General features: G+C 41.6%; 1 protein-coding gene across 2 annotated transcripts in view; it reads left to right on the forward strand.

The window, feature by feature from the left end:
• The window catches only part of LOC137296548 (transcription elongation factor SPT6-like), a 52,365-nt gene that overhangs the window by 23,200 nt on the left and 11,462 nt on the right, over nt 1-17,703 (forward strand). For both annotated transcript variants that reach the window (XM_067828357.1, XM_067828364.1), the window contains exons 10-23: nt 344-457; nt 582-671; nt 1,087-1,226; nt 1,445-1,668; nt 1,777-1,906; nt 1,999-2,149; nt 7,023-7,118; nt 8,881-8,979; nt 9,076-9,219; nt 9,974-10,104; nt 12,967-13,084; nt 15,272-15,348; nt 15,620-15,755; nt 17,519-17,656. In XM_067828357.1, the coding sequence (XP_067684458.1) occupies nt 344-457; nt 582-671; nt 1,087-1,226; nt 1,445-1,668; nt 1,777-1,906; nt 1,999-2,149; nt 7,023-7,118; nt 8,881-8,979; nt 9,076-9,219; nt 9,974-10,104; nt 12,967-13,084; nt 15,272-15,348; nt 15,620-15,755; nt 17,519-17,656 (1,788 nt within the window). The remainder of the gene's footprint in view (nt 1-343; nt 458-581; nt 672-1,086; nt 1,227-1,444; nt 1,669-1,776; nt 1,907-1,998; nt 2,150-7,022; nt 7,119-8,880; nt 8,980-9,075; nt 9,220-9,973; nt 10,105-12,966; nt 13,085-15,271; nt 15,349-15,619; nt 15,756-17,518; nt 17,657-17,703) is intronic.

Raw genomic sequence — 17,703 nt, forward strand, 5'->3', positions numbered from 1 at the left:
CATGACCTTGCAGTCCCAGGAGACCATTCTATCTCTCAACAGCTGCAGGTTTTTTGGTGACTTTACAGAAACATGCTCTTCAACTGTCTACATCCTCCTCCTCCTCCCTAATCAGCCATCAGACAATTATTGAGAGTATGAAATGCTAACACCAGGCAGTGATTGCAACACATGATCATGTGTGTGCTACTCTGCTACTAGTACTCATTACTGCTACCATGTTTTTTTTGACAATGAATTTACAACATTCAGGTGATCTTGAGAGGCAAGTATGGCTATTCACTGGAGTTGTTCTAGATAATATGTTTACTGGTGAAACATGTCTGTTGTCATGTTCTGACAGCCATACCTGGATCAGGAACAGAGCAGTCATCTTGGAGGGACTAACCGTCGGGGACCCAACATGATCAACAAAATCAGAGATGCCATCAATTTTATGAGGAACCAGAGGCTTGAGGTGGGTGACATCTGTGACTCAGATGTATAGCTGTTTAAGTCTGAGGAGGGCTTTCCAATGACATTGCTTTTTAGTCTGACGTTCTGTGGATTCACGTCCTTATCTGAATTTGTCCTTGTTCCAGGTTCCATTCATTGCTTTCTATCGCAAAGAGTATGTAGAGCCTGAGCTGAACATAAATGATCTGTGGAAAGTGTGGCACTATGATGAGAAGGTATGTTTGTGAGTAAATGTACAACATAGCAGTGCCTCCTTGGCCCTGTATTGGACATTTCATACTTGACATTTCATACATAAGGACGTTGTCAGCAATGACACCTTAAAAAATGAACACAGAATTCTGATCCATGATTCCTAGATCAAATTCATTCTTTTAACTGTATTGACTGTTATGAATTGCAACCATATAGACTTACCTCGTTCTCATGATGGACAGATTGTGACTTGTGACTTGATACTATGTCATTGTAGGTGCAACTTTCTTCAAATGGGAAATGGTTGGTTAAATTAAATTTCAGTTTGTATTTTCCTTATTTAGCATAAAAAACATCTTTGATTTGCTTTGTACAAAATTCATGGTTGAAGCAATTGCTACTTAGAGAATGGTGTCTTCATTGATGTATTTTCAGTGGACACAGTTAGTCACCAGAAAAAAAAATCTGATGCGTCTATTTGAGAAAATGCAGAACTATCAGTTCGAAGAAAACTCTGATCCTGATAAACTCCTTGAGTCCAGTGTGCGGCCCTTGACAGATGAGGATATTGACAGGTAATAAAGCTTTGTGGAGGTATTGTGGTTTTTTAATAGGCACCGTTGAAAGAAATGTCGTCCCTTGCATGCATGCAGGTAATCTTTTGGAGCCTACCATTTGAAAAGAATCGCTGAAAAGTTCTCAGTGCTTCAGTTGATGAGATATTTTGGTATCATTTGGTTGCATTGCTGAAGCAGTATTTGAGATGGTACTAATACATTGGTTTCTTTGCCAGAGTGAAGAGTGTCCAGACAATGGAGGAGCTGAGAGATGTTTACCAACACTTCAGTCTCTACTATGGACATGACATAGTCAAAATGCGCAATGCAGAGAAGCGTAAGCAGAGTCAGGAGAATGCTGCAGAGCGAGGGGAACAGGACCCTGAGGATGCACCCCCAGAAATCATCAAACAAGCAAGTCGCAAGAGTGGCTACTCAATATGCCAAGATGCCAAGCTTGGTAAGTTGCTGAATGTCTGCTGTAATATACACTTGGCTTACGATGGAATCCCATGACACATCAAAGATGGTCTCTACAATATCAAGTGAACTACATACTTATTTTCAGGTGACCTGGCCAGTCACTTTGGCCTGACTCCAGAACAGTTTGGAGAGAATTTACGGGACAATTATCAGCGTCACGAAGTTGACCAATGTCCAATAGAACCTTCAGAGATGGCCAAGGATTATGTTTGTAGGTGAGTTGCATGCAGAATACCGAAAATGATATGAAACTGTACGATGACTGACTAGACATGTTTATGAGGTAACTGTTGTCTTTCTTTGTCAGTCAATTTGCCACAGAGGAAGATGTACTGATGGGTGCTCGCCACATGGTTGCCATGCAGATTGCACATGACCCCCTGGTGAGACAGAGTGTTCGGCAGACGTACAGTGAGAGAGCCAAGCTAATTGTTATGCCAACAAAAAAGGGAATGAAGGTACTCATTTGTACTCATACAGAATTTGTGCTCACCTAATTGAAAGCTAGGAGGGCTTAAGTTACGGTCTGTTTGTCCACCGTGGTAAACCTATCACCAACAGCAGGACCATTGACGCTTAAGCTTCATATACTGTAAATCATTAAATTTTTGCGAGCATGATATTTTTGCGAAAATTGCGAATGACTTGAGCTTGCAAAAATGTGAGGCAATTTGCTGGTAAAATGCAATGAATAATCAGCAAACAACCTGTCCTATCTTTTTGCTTTATTATTCACCAGTTCATGTAACTAACAATAGATCAAGACAATACATATATTAAGCAATGACAACAACGCGAAGAATGACTAGTTACTAGCATTACTCATAATCATGTGTCACATGTCAAACAATGGATACCAAACAAAAATCACTCAATCGTACGTCCGATAGTCCAGACAGGCGCCAGCCAAGCAACACACATTTCTTGGAGACTGAAAGTCGGAGACCATCCAGCGGGCATGGATAGATTTCATGACACTTATCTGGCGATCAACAGCTTCGCCGACATTGACTAGACTGGTCTTCATCAGTGTCAATTTATTAGAGACATTCCAGTTATTTTAATCCCTTTGAGCTGTTTTAAACTTATTTGGCCTATGCAGCAAGTGTTGTTTTTAGGAAAACATTACTGATTGCATACATGCGGAAGTACTCCACTAAATGGTGTTCAAGATTAGCAGCAAACTTTAATATGTGATTAGATTTACTGAAGCTTTGGAACTGAAACTAAACTATGTTTTGAGAATTAGGCAAATATATTGTGACGTAAAAACGTCTGTTGGTTGCCACTCGCAAGAATATCATGACGCAAAAATTTCATGATGTACGTACTTATCCTAAATTGATGGCACATTAAAAGGTTTGAAGATCTGGTTTAGGATAGGTCTTAAACGACCCATGCTTGTCCCAAAAGGTGACTATGCTTGTCGTAAGAAGAGACTAATGGGATATGGTTGCCAGGTGTGCAGATCGATGTTCATACTGTTGATCACTGGATTGTTTGATCCAGTCTCTATTATTTACAGACCACCGCCATGAAGCTGGAATATTGCTGAGTGGGGCGTAAAACTAAACTTACTCACTCCTTAATATTTACAAAACGTTTGTTTTTGTTAAAAAACGTAATGAAATGTATTATTTTTCCTCATTCTGACTCGTGCTTATTATGCTAATCTCCTCCTTCTGTGCGAATGATAGTGGAACACTGGCATCCCTTTTAGATCCCTTTGAAGAGGACATTATAGTTCACTCACTAATGAACTCCCTTTTCCCACCAAAAAGGGCATGTGAATTGCCATGCTGGTCAGTCTCTCCGTCAAGTTGGGTGAAGACTGGAGTCCTGTGACATTATATGCTTTGAAGTTTAGATCTTTTTATCCAAATTACACTGTGTATGGTTTTTCGCTATGGTAAGCTTACACTGTATGTCAAAATTTTGATGAATTTTCTGATATTTTGTGACATTTATTCATAATAATGTAGTTTGTTTACATTTGATGAAATTTTGCAGAGATTGCATGTATCGGCTATCAGCGGCTTAACCTCACCTCCAATATCCACCGTGCATTAGTCCATGTTCTTCCAGTTTTCATTGCAGATACAGTATTAATTTATCAGATTAACAATTTAGTCATTATTTGTGTGAAAATTTATAGACATGCGATGGACCGGGTGAGAAAAGCATCTCAAGTCATTGGGGATAATGCTCTTAATCGTATGTTGTTAGCTACTGTTAAGACACATAACTCAGGTAGTTTGCAGAACTCCTGACAGGGGTAGACATCACCTGCTGGTCAGGACCTAGCTGCAGTGAAGAAGAGTTCTTCTCTGTCTGTGTGAATGCCATCGGAGGCAAAAACAAAAAAAATCATCGTCTGCGGCAGAGAAGGATTCTTCTTTATCTAGAGCCTTGAAGAAATCAACTCTTTCCGGCAGATCAATGCATCAAAGGTGATTTGTCGAAGACATTGTGCTTTGTGACAAAACAGACATATATGGGCACTCTCCTATACTGCTGCCCGCAAAACCAGTAAGACCTACGAGAATGTCAATTCACACTGCTTTAGCAATGATACGATCGACCCCTGTAACTATGACAACCGCTCAGCCTTTCAAAGACCAGCCTCCAGCCTCTCCTGTCTGCTGAGATAGTATGAGTGCATCCTCATCTCAGCTGCAGGAAGACATTCTTGAACTACATCAGTTCCAGCCTACAACACAGAACTTTGACCCGGGTGACTTCATGAAACAATTTACTACACAGATGACAGCTATGATGGAGCAGTAGTTCGCCATAGAGACAGCTGCACGTCAGAACCCACTGAGACGAACCTGTTCCTGTGAGGTCAACATCCCCGTCCCACAAGTCTGCAACTGAAAATGTTCATGAACGTTCAAATACAAGAAGATCTTCATTTCGGAAGTCTCGGCCTTTACAGGAGAAGTGGAAGTAAGTTCCACAAACGTCCCTGAGACTTCAAGAGACTGAAGTCATGTCCGTGAACCCTCAACGTCAGAGAATGTTTGGCACGAATGGAAGAAGTGAATCACATTCGTGATCCAGTCATTCCACGTCAGCATCCCATAGCTCCCACTGACATAGATCAACGCATGAGGGATTATCACAGGATGGAAATGACAGACATACATGTAAGGAGAAACGTTTGCGAAATGAAGGCACCATTCATCGGACGCAGAGGTCAGATTGATTAATGAAGATCTAGATTCTCTGATTTACACATTTTCTGAGGTACCCTAACTGTAAGATCTAACAATTACATAGATGCAGGCTACTTCATCGCTGAGACTATCCATCCCTGCAGTTATGACAGTCTTGTCACTTTAAAAAGATGACTGAATGTTGCAGAGAAACCAATGACTGCATAAGATTCCATGATTATCAGTTTGCCGCAACAGTAGTTGTCACATATCTGGATTGTGCTTGGTCCATGAGAGACAGCATGCTGCACAGAATGCGGTCACAGTTCTCATTCTGTGAAGTCTACAACTGTAACGACCCTTCCGGCGCTGAAATACTTCATCTGCAGTGTAGATAGCAGTGTGCAACATGGTTCCTTTGTCTTCACAGGACGCATAGAGGTTTTCCTCTCATAGCAGATTAAACGTTTATTTGGGGGCTTGCAGCAACAGGTGACAGATGGTTTCTGCCTGCGGCAGCCAGTCTACTATAAAGAAACTTCACATCGATGTCAGCTTGCTTTTACCATAGATTGTAGGTGATCTCAAGACAAAAAACTGTGCTGCATATTGTTGAGATTCTGGTAATAATATTTCATTACTGCTACCTTGTTGGAATTACCTCAGCCATCTGACATGAGTAATCAGCTGATTGGAGCACCTTGGTATCAACCAGTGTTGTGCTATGCTGTATTGTTAGTTGAAGCGCTGTAGTTAGCAGAACAGCATTTTTTTGTGGAAACATCAATAAGACAAGATTCAAGCCATGATTCCAGAAACAAGTCATCTCTCTTTTAACTCTACGACATGGCAGTGCCTCCTTGGTCAAATCACGTTAGCTCAAGACTTTACTTGACAGAGGGAGACTTAAACTTAGTCCACAACAGGGATTCGTAGCAGAATACCTGGACTGAATGAATAGATTGCTCTACCAGGCCATTACAAGAAGTAGCTGTTGCGATGGACAGAGAGATTGAATGTTTCACAGGAACCGATTTACAAGAGCCAGCCTTTGATGTGCACTTCATTGTAGATGCATTACTACAGGAATGAAGAAAACGTCGTGACAACAAACTGGTTTCAGGGAGAGGTCAGAAGAAGAATTCCTTCACATCGACCAGCTGGAGATGAGAGCCGTGATAAACACCATACAATACTGGTCAATCTCATTGATCACCTGAGTACTGAGTGCTGAGTGCTCTATCCCATCTACCTCAGCAGTCACCTACAGAATAGATGCTCCACCCACAGGCACTCCAGCTGATCATAAAGGCAACTGCAAATGCATATGTGTTCCAGTCTCTGGTTCTAGTACCTCGAGTGTTATCAAAGACGACCATAGCAGTCTCAAGGATGACAAAATGATGCTGGATGAGAGCTGTTATAAGGAGGGTCTACAAAGCAGCAGGACAAGAACCTCTGTGAGTTTTCAACTCACTCAAAATCAGAGCTCTGGCGTTCACACTTTCTCTGCACGGAAACTGCTAGATATCATCATCTGTAATGGAGGGCTGCTTTTGGAAGTCAGACACGGTGTTTGCCAGCCACTACCTCAGAGACATTGCCACTGAAGATATCTTCGGTATTCACCAGTTTGGACCACAACAACTAATGGTACCACAAAGGCGCTAAGTTGGAAATCTCACCCTTTGTCGCATTGACTTGTTGAGAACCTACTCCGTGGAGAGTTATGGTTGAGAGTGTATGCTCATGGTCTAGACCAGCCTAGAATGAGTGATTAAGACTCCGATTAACTATCTTGCCTGTACGTTAAGGGTCACAACTCATTTTGGAAACATAACATTTAGAGGGCTTGACATCACGAGTCAGGATAGATATAAAATATCAATTTTACTTTAAAAAATTGCATTTTAATTATGTTTTTCGTATGCTTGTCACAAATTATTAAAGTTAGTATTTAATCAGAAGCTATCTGAATGTCAATGGTAACTTTCATTAGGTTCACTTAGTATTGAGATGACTTTGTCATTATTTTGTTAAGTATGCATGGAAACACAAGTATATTATCTTCTGTGGAGAAATGGGCTCACCATGTAAAATAGTTCATTAATAATTTGTCACAGAGATTCAAAGTATTAGCCAAGAGCACATATTTTTTTCTGTATGTCTTCAGGAAATTGATGAAGGACACAGCTGCTACACCCTGAAATATGTTCGCAATAAGCCAGTGAAGGACCTTCGAGATGAACAGTTCCTACGTCTTACTCAGGTAAATGAGTTCTTTGGGGAAAAGTAATGCTTACAATAAAGAGTGTCCTTATTGCATGAGTTACCCAGTGATGCTTCCAATGAGTTTTGTACTTCTGGTGTTACGAGTTTGACTCTGAAATTTGGTGCAGACATCCATGCTTTGTCACAGTGAATAAGGGAATAGTGTAGTGTCACATACAGTGTTCCCAGAAATTATTGAGAAAATCTTTGTTTTTTTTCTAATGATGCTAAGATTGGAAAAAGGGCTTTCACTATGCAGTAAGCATACTAAATAAGGGAGACAACTCTTGAAGGCTTAGAAGGCAACTCATTACGTCAAGAGTTATCTCCCTTGTCTGAGCAGACGGCTTCCTGTGTTGACATGGCAGAATTTACAGCAAGAGAGAAAAGAAAGCTCATTTTAGATGATTTTGAAAGGGGTGAGGCTGATGCTAAAGTGTTAGCTTGTAGACATGGTATTCCTCTGTCTACAGTATACAGAACTTTGAAGAATATTCAAACAGGAATCGGGATAGAGCACAAAGCAGGGGCAGGTCGGCCTAGGAAATTCAGTTGTGGATCGCCGAAGACTTGGGCAGATTGTGAGTAGGGGCAAATTGAAAAGTGTTGAGAACATCAGAAATGAAATGATTAGCAGAGGAAGTCCTCAGGTATGCAATGAAACAGTTAGGCAGGAATTACAGAGACTTAATTGGGTGAAAAAACGTGGAATTCCCTTGCCGTTGATGAAAGATGCACAAAAGGAAAAACGTTTAAACTGGTGTTGGGCTTATGAAAATCAAGATTGGGATAATGTTTTCTTTTCGGATGAAAGTTCTGTTTGGCTTTTCCCTAATTGTGTGAAAATTTGGACCAAAGATACTGTCAAACCTATCTACCAGCGACCAAAACATAGCCCGAAGTTTCACATATGGGGTGGCATATCGGCTCGCGGAGTGACACCATTGTGTGTTTTCACGGGAAACTTGACAAACGAAAGATACGTTGACATTCTAAATGGTCACTTTCTTCCGACAGCACAAACATTGTATGACGATGATTGGATTTTCCAGCATGATAATGACCCAAAACACACTGCGCACTACACAAAACAGTGGTTGTCGGGCGAAAATGTTCAAGTTTTAGACTGGCCCAGTTACAGCCCAGACCTAAACCTAATTGAGAATGTGTGGGGAGTCATGGAGGACAGAATAAACCAAAAGGGACTGAGAAATATTGAAGATATGAAGGCCGAGGTGGTCCAATATTGGGATACCCTGTCACACGATTACCTACAAACTTTGATGGGTAGTGTGCCTAGGCGTATTCAGGCATGCATTGCTGAGCGAGGAGGTCTAACAAAGTACTAAAACAAGACTGAGACTGTAAAAGGATGATGTTTTAACATGTTTATGTAAGTAAAATGCCAGAAGTTAATAAACGTAATGAGTTACATGACGCAACATGATTCTCAATAATTTCTGGGAATACTATACATTTACACTTGTTTTAGTGAGGTTTGTTGTTTCTTCTAATAGCAAAACATCACTTGTGTTAGAACTAATCAAACTGGCAGAAACTGGTGACACCTGTCTAATATTCTCTGATAACTTGTTCAAGAACAGGTTTTTAGTTGCATTTTTTGTCATCATACTGACCAGGTTTCCTACACCAAATATGTAAATGTAGAAATGCGAAAAAGCCTGTTATTAACTGAGATACTTGAATGTGTTATTTCACTATGTGATATATGTAGAAAACATATCAATGTTATGTTACAGGCAGAAGAAGAAGGACTGCTAACATTGTCTATTTCCATTGATGAGGAGGGCAGCAGTGTCAGTACATACTTTGAAGAAGTTCGCCAACTTTATTACAAGGTAAGGAGGACCTTGATGTGAAATCCTAGCAAAAGCTGGTAGCCACTGGATATTGGAGCAACGTAATATAATACTGATGTATATGTTGTTTCTTAGGATGAATTCAGCCACTTGGTCCAGCAGTGGAACATTCAGAGGAGTGAAGCCCTGAAACGTGCCCTCACCAAGATCCTGTACCCACAAATGGAGAAGGAACTGAGGACCAAGCTTCTGGCTGAGTCCAAGGATGGTATTGTCAAGGTATAGTGTCATTGACTGAAAGCATGTAACTCTTGATCATGCATGAAGGTGTTTTTGTACATCAGCTGTATACATGGTGATTAATATTGATATATTTGGTTCCATATGTTGCGCATCTATGTAAACCTGAAGTGTGCTTCTCACTGTATATTAGGTTATGTCCGGTATCCAGGAATAACCGCATTTGAGGTTTTTGTTTTGTAGGTACATGTTTTACTTTTTGCTATTAACAACTCTTCCCAGGTTTTACTTTCTACAATCATCATCTCCTAACTCTATATGAACATCAACATTCAAATGATGTGTAAGTTTCAAATCAAATAAAAAATCATTCAAGATTAAGCTCAAAGTGCAAATGTTTTCCCTAGCAAGATTGGAACTGCATCTCTTAGATTTGAAGGCAGACACTCTACCACGCTGCCACCAGGCTCATGGAGGAAGTAGGGTAGAATTATCTATTTATAGTTACATTAAATTGATTTTATGTGCACTTCAGTTATTGTTATGTAGTTTCATTAAATAATCATCTACATTGTAATTATCCATCATTGATGGTATACATGTTAGAGAAAACACTTCTCTGTTTTGGTAGACAATGTAAAACCATCAGGGTCGTGATATCTCCTGGGGCTCCTTCCCCTCTGGTTTTACATTGTCTACCAAAATCTCAAAGGCGTGTTTTTTCCTATATGTAGAACGGCTGCTCTGCTTGTATACATGCATTCTTACACATTTGTGTGTATGTTATGTGCAGGCCTGTAGTCGTAAGCTGTACAACTGGCTGAAGGTGGCCCCCTACCAGGTGGACCAGCAGTTGGAGGATGACTACGATTATGACGACAACCATGGGGTGAAGGTCCTGGGAGTGGCATTCAGCACTGACAGGTGAGGAGAGTAGCACGGGAGCAGGCACAGGGTTTCTGAGGAAGGGGGTCGTAGTCAGCACTGACAAGTGAGGAGGGTAGCATGGGTAGCAGGCAGAGGGTTTGTGAGGAAAGGGGTCGTAGTCAGCACTGACAATTGAGGAGGGTAGCACGGGAGCAGGCAGAGGGTTTCTGAGGAAGGGGGTCGTAGTCAGCACTGACAATTGAGGAGGGTAGCACGGGAGGAGGCAGAGGGTTTGTAAGGAAAGGAGTCACAGTCAGCCCTGACAGGTGAGGAAGGTAGCACGGGAGCAGGCAGAGGGTTTGTGAGGAAAGGAGTTGCAGTCAGCCCTGACAAGTGAGGAGGGTAGCACAGGAGCAGGCGGAGGGTTTGTGAGGAAGGGGGTCGCAGTCAGCATTGACAAGTGAGGAGGGTAGCATGGGAGCAGGCGGAGGGTTTGTGAGGAAAGGGGTCGTAGTCAGCACTGGCAAGTGAGGAGGGTAGCTTGGGAGAAGGTAGAGGGTTTGTGAGGTAGGGGGTCGTAGTCAGCACTGACAAGTGAGGAGGGTAGCACGGGAGGAGGCAGAGGGTTTATAAGGAAAGGAGTCACAGTCAGCCCTGACAGGTGAGGAAGGTAGCACGGGAGCAGGCAGAGGGTTTGTGAGGAAAGGAGTTGCAGTCAGCCCTGACAAGTGAGGAGGGTAGCACAGGAGCAGGCGGAGGGTTTGTGAGGAAGGGGGTCGCAGTCAGCATTGACAAGTGAGGAGGGTAGCATGGGAGCAGGCGGAGGGTTTGTGAGGAAAGGGGTCGTAGTCAGCACTGGCAAGTGAGGAGGGTAGCTTGGGAGAAGGTAGAGGGTTTGTGAGGTAGGGGGTCGTAGTCAGCACTGACAAGTGAGGAGGGTAGTACGCGAGCAGGCAGAGGGTTTGTGAGGTAAGGGGTCGCAGTCATCATTGACAGGTGAGGAGGAAAGTAAGGGAGATTAGGACTAAAGGGGTGATGAAGGGGATAGATTGCAGGAGGGGCTAGAGGTGAGGGAGAGAAGGGCTAGGGTTTTGTATGAAGACAACCTGTGAAGATTGGGATTAGAATTGGTCTTCAGTAACACATGCTTGAGGCGACAGATGGAATCTGGTGGTCAAGCTCATGTCCTAATTGCAGAGATCAGTGCTCATGTTGTTGATCACAGTAATTTAGTGCAGACTTGATTATTCATAGACTGTTGCCATGTATTTTGAATATTGCTTAGTGTGGCATAAAACTAAACTTGCTCATTCACTTGCATGCACACAAGATGTAGGGGCTTTTTGTTAATTAACTCATGGGCAAAAGAAAGTATACACTTTTTATTTTCAGTTTTTGGCAAAGTTGTTCATGGGAGTAAAGTTAGTAAAATCCTTTTAGACCAAAACAGTTCGCCCACACTCTGACTAATCATGTGCCCAAACACAGCATGCTGGCTGTGGAGACACACATGTATTTCCAAAATGCTCGTTGAGAACTGATATAACAAGGCAGTGAACCAGTGGCCATACACCGCTGCTGACAGGAAACCACTGAACATGTTAGCCATGGCTAACAGCGTAAGTGAGAGCGCCAAAGGTATGAGGCACGTGGGCCATAACAGCCATATTTTGCAAGGGCCCTGACCTGTACATGAGATACCATCATCAGGCTGTTCTAGTGTTTACAGGCAGTCTGGCAGCACCCAAGACAGGCCACAGTCAGGCAGACCACTTGTGACTGCCCCACGGGAAGACTGCCATCTGCATAGTCTTCATCTGCGCAGCTGGGTTATCACAACAACCGAAATGGTAGCAACTGCCCTAGGACATATCATCAGTTGATGTACTATGCTGTGACATCTACGTGCAGCAGATATCAAAGCTTGGTGTCTGCTTTGAATGGTGTCGATCCAGGAACATTGTCATCGTAGGTTGCAGTGGGCAAGCACTGTACGTCACTGGCTGGTACGAATTTGGCAGGGAGTGTTTTTTACAGACGAAAGTTGATTCACCATGTTCCATGGTGATGTCCGGGTGTGAGTATACTGTTGCTGGGTAGAAAGACAAGCGCCGGACTGTGTCCAAGAAGTGCATACTTTTTGAGGTGTGGGAATCAACATATATGATTGGTCATAATATGTGGAAATTTGAATGCTGAGAGATATGGAGATGACATTCCTCAACCCATGGCAATACCATTTTTTTTCCTACAACAACAGGGAACACAACACCAGGCCCCACACAGCGCAAATTACTCAGAACTTTTTGAATGCCCAGAATATCCAAGTTTTTCCATGGCCAGCATGCTCACCAGACTTGAACCCTATAGAGCACTTGTGGGATTACCTGAACCGCTAGGTGAGAAGACGCCCACTACAACCCCCAGCAAACTGACGAGAAATTGCAGAAGCTCTCAGGAATGAGTGGAGTAGGATTCTGAATGATATAGGATCAGGATATATGCAGGTGTCTGACCTGAATGTTGAAATCAAATCTTGCTGCAGATGTATTGGATATAGGCCTAAGGGTTATGGTACAGTTGAAACATGATTATCCAAACCCTACATGCCTGGAAACCATGTCTACTTGATGATATTTACCTGAAATAAAATGCAACATTTGTTTGGAAATACATAATGTGTTCTTTTTCAGAAGAGATCTTCCTTGGGCACATTATACATTTTCTATAGCTGGAAAATGTTCTGTGAAAGTTGTTTGCTTTGCTTTGATTTAATTGATCATAAATAAGGGTGTACACTTTCTTTTGCCCACTTGTTTACTCTTGAGTTTGTTTGAGATTGGGAGATGGTTTGCTGTTATGTTGATGTTCATTATGTTCATGACACAGACATTGATAATAATTTGTGCATGAATACAGAGACAGTACAGCATTTGGTGCACTGATTGATGGAGATGGTGAGGTGACCGACTTCATCAGACTGGAGCACATACTGAAACGTCGCAATGCCTGGAGACAGATGGACAGAGATGCCAAGGTACAGTTTGTGGTATTCAGAAAGTAGAAGTAGTAATGTAGTAGTAATTCAGAAAGTAGAAGTAGGAAAATGTTCTGTGAAAGTTGTAACTAAGTTAAATAAAAATAAAAATGCTGTGAAATAAGTATATTTATCAACCACCGTTCGTTTAGCATGGATTATCTTAAGAACCGTTGAGTAGATTCTTTTCATATTTGGTTATTTGTTCATCACAGTAACAGACAGGTCCCAGTCGGGTTTGGTGACCTTGACCTTGATATCAAGGTCACAATGTGGCTTTAGCGATTTACCCTCGTCAGCAAGATATCTCAAGAACTGTTCACTGGATATTCTTCATGTTCAACTCTCATTCCTTATCTAGGGAAGGTGCAGGGCCCAGTTGATTAGAGTGACCTTCGCTTAATTTTTAAGGTCACAGTGACACTTGTTCACTTTGCCTTGTTCTCTCAGAAAATGTTTCTGTTCGCCTTAGTAGCTGCAGCCAGAATGTCCGAAATCCATGCCACAGATTTCGTCCGTACAAGATTTGAAGCTGGCAATCATTCTGCTGTCCACCTAGAACTTAGGTGGGACTTAATTGCAAAGAATCAACTGCCGTGACAACCAGATTGTCAGTTTATGTTCTGGCTCTATCGAATATCCTGGGTCTAAGTGACACACAGGACTTGGCCTTGTGTCTGGTAAGATCTGCTTACAAAGAAGTGCTGTGAGAAGAAGGAAGTTCCAAGTGTCTGTTTATCTTTTTGTCTTCCACATTGACTGTCTCATGGACGACTGTCTCTTTTTGGATCACAGCATCGATCCTCAGAGCATATATAGCAGCCAAGTTATAGCCTCCAAGAGCTTTGAACCCCCATGAAGTAAGAGCATTGGCCTCGACACTCAGCCTCCATAGGAACTGCTTGATCTTGACAATTATGGAAGGCTGCTTTTGGAGGTCAGACACAGTCTTCACTAACCACTATCTAAGAGATAAGACGCATCTGGTTGACATCAATTTGGGCCTCTAGTGGTTGCACAGCAACTCTCAATGGAAAATCAATGTTAAAGAAAATCTCACCTTGTCACGCAGACTCATTGACGCCAGGCAAATGATTTGTTGCCACCAGCAGAGAGTCCATGTTCCCCTGTCTTACAAGATAAGTCAGCGCATGAGTGAACTAAGACTCAGTTTTGGTAAAGTGCCACTTTAACATATGGGTTGCGAAGCCAGTTTTGGTAATAGTCCTTTCCTTAACATATGGGTCGTTTCTGACATCTTAACAACGGGGCGAACATGGATGTGAGTACAATCTAGCTGGGACTCCCAAAGGTGGTTGACCTGTCACCTTTTCTGTCCGTTTTGGTATGCAATAAAGTCTGAGTCAGAATAAGGAAAAATATGTAATTTATATGGTAAAATCGATGTTTTATACTTATCCTGACTTAAGAGATATAGCCCTCCCAACCTTCTTGTCTCACCACTCGGACTTCCCTGTAGGCCTGCATGAGGTTTGACATGTATGTGGTCACATGGGCGATTTTGGCGGGAAAAGGGGAGTTGGCTCAAGCTGAGTTATTATATGTTTGCTTCAAGGGAATTTGAAGGGAAGTTTCCACAGTCTGATCAGAAGCAAGGGGAGATAAGCAATAAAGCATGAGTCAGGATATTATTTGTACAATATTTTCATTAAATCATAGTTACAACTGTCACGGAACATTTTTATGGTCAGAAAATAAATAATATTCCCCAAGGAACACTCTGTTCAGAGAAATGGAGACCATTACTGTTTGACAAGACTTTGTTTTTGCACCCATAGAATTTGGGTAGGAGAGGTCAGTGAAAAGGGATACCAGAAAGTTCATCGCAGAAACTATGAGGTCCAAGCTCTGACAAACTACAATGCATGTAGTTTAAAAACCTGTGGATAAAACACACATGTTGTAGCTTTTGGGCATGGTGTGTATTCACACATATGATGTGGGTTTTTTTACCAGTTATTAAACAGTCATCTGTAAAATCTGATGTTCTGGAAATTTACATTGTATATATAGCATTGTTAAAAGCGAATTCCTGCCATCTTCATAATAATGTTTTTCAGTAATAATTGATAGTTACCTGGATGAAAAACGTTTTGCTATGTTTGTGTGAAATCTGACTGGCTGCAATGAATAGGGTATCCATCAAGGCTGATATTGATGTTGTAGGAGAATGAAATGGAGAAGCTGAAAGACTTCATTTCTACCAAGAAACCCCATGTTGTAGCCGTCACTGCAGAGTCCAGGTGAGCTATATATGAACACTACTGCTGATGAGTGTATAAGGAAAGATAGATGTAATCTGATTTGCTCACGTTCAGATGGTTCAAGATAGGTGGCCTTGTTACATGTGTTTAGATACAAAATGGAATGGTGTGATTCATGTTTTGTAGTGTACACAGGTTACATGGATGTCAATCTGTAATATTTGGTACTGAGTTACAGGGATGCCAGTCAATAATATCTAGTACTGTCTTACAGGGATGCCATTCAGTAATGTTAGGTACAATTTTCCAGGGATGCTTTACGAGTGATTGAGGACATCAAGCAGCTGATAGGTGACCTGGAACAAGAGGAACAGATGGCCCCCATCAGTGTGGAGCTCATGGACAATGAGTTGGCTATGGTGTATGAGGCCAGCAACAAGTCGCAGGTGATTACCACACAAATCTGTCTGTATCATTCAGGCGAGAGAAGCAATTTGCTGTGTGCTGCATCAGAATACAGTCCATTGATATTACAAATAAACGAGAGTCATCAGAAGATGACATATCCCCCCAACCCCCACATTTTTGAAAGGACAAATCTTGATGTTACTTGATGTTTTTTTCAAACTAAGTTTAAATCGTTTCCTTTGAAATCATAGAAAATATAAATGACATTTCTGTATGCAGCAAAAGGCAACACTTCAAGATCTGTCTAATCTATCTGGCAAGATCTGTTGAAAGATGTGAAATGGTTTTCGAGTTGTGCTCTGGAAACATAGCCTATCCCTCCATTTTGAGACTAAGTCAGAATTGTTTCCATGGAAACCGGGAAAAATGAAAATGCCAAACTTTGTAAATAGCAAAATGCATCACTTTGTGGTCTGTCTCACATATCTAGCAAGTTTTGCAGAAAGATATTAAAACGTTTTCGAGTTCTGCTCCGGAAATGAAGCCCATCCCTCCCTACTGAGACTAGATCCAAATCGCTTCCATGGAAAATGGGAAAATGATAAATCACAAAAATCTGTCAATAGCTAAAGGCATCACTGTAGGGTCTGCCCCACATATCTGCCAAGTTTTGCAGAAAGATAGTAAGAAGTTTTTGAGTTCTGCTCTGGAAATGAAGCCCATCCTTCCATTTTGAGACAAAGTCTGAATCATTTTCATGGAAACCGAGAAAATAATAAATTACAAAAACTTGTAAATAGCAAAATGCACCACTTTAGGGTCTGCCAAGTTTTGCTGTCAGATATTAGGAAGTTTTTGAGTTGGGTTCTGGAAACGAAACACACCTGTCACAGACTAAGTCCGAAATGTTTCCATGGAAAGCAAGAAAAAAGGCACCACTTTAGGTTCTGATTGATATATCTACCAAGTTTTGCAGAAACATATTGAACAGTTTTTGAGTTCTGCTCCGGAAACGAAGCCCATCCGTCCATTTTGAGACAAAGTCCGAAACGTTTCCATAGAAACTGAGAAAATAATAAATTACAAAAACCTGTAAATAGCAAAAGGCACCACTTTAGGGTCAGCGACACATATCTACCAAGTTTTGTTGACAGATGTTAGGAAGTTTTTTGAGTTGTGCTCCGGAAATGAAACACACCTCTCACTTTTGAGACTAAATCCAAAGCGGAGAAATCCATGGAAACAGAGAAAATGATAAATCAAAATCCTGTAAATAGCTAGAGGCACCACTTTGTCGTCTAACTGATATATCTATCAAGTTTTGCAGAAAAATATAGGATGGATTTTGAGTGCTGCTCTGGAAACGAAGCCCATCCCTCCGTTTTGAGACTTATGTCTGAAACATTTCCATGGAAACCGTGAAAATAATAAATCACAAAAACCTGTAAATAGCAAAACGTAGGAGTTTAGGTTCTTGTTGATGTATCTTCCAAGTTTTGCAGAGAAATATTGAACGGTTTTATGAGTACTGCTCCAGAAAGGAAGCCCACCCCATCATTAGACTAAGACCATAAGTTTTCATGGGAAAACAAAAATTAAAAATGCCAAACATCTGTGAATAGCAAAAGGCACTATCAATTATTGTCTAAAAATGTTGAATGTTTTTTGAGTTATGCTCCAGAAACAAAACGACTATGGACGGACAGACGTGGCGTCGACTACATCCCCCACATTACATGCTAGGGGAATGAAAATGGTGTAAAATTCAGGCAGTTAAAATGAGCAATGTTTTGTGTTTCAGTCTGAGTTCCGCGAGTACCCCCCTGTTCTTAGGCATGCAGTGTCAATAGCACGCCGACTCCAGGATCCTCTTGTGGAGTTTGCACAGCTTTGTAATGCAGATGAGGACATCCTCTGTTTGAAATATCACCCACTTCAGGTAGGTGTTTCTTATGAGTACACACATTACTACTTCATCAACCTGCC

The sequence above is a fragment of the Haliotis asinina genome, chromosome 1, assembly GCF_037392515.1.
Source record: "Haliotis asinina isolate JCU_RB_2024 chromosome 1, JCU_Hal_asi_v2, whole genome shotgun sequence".
In the NCBI taxonomy this organism is placed as follows: Eukaryota; Metazoa; Mollusca; class Gastropoda; order Lepetellida; family Haliotidae; genus Haliotis; species Haliotis asinina.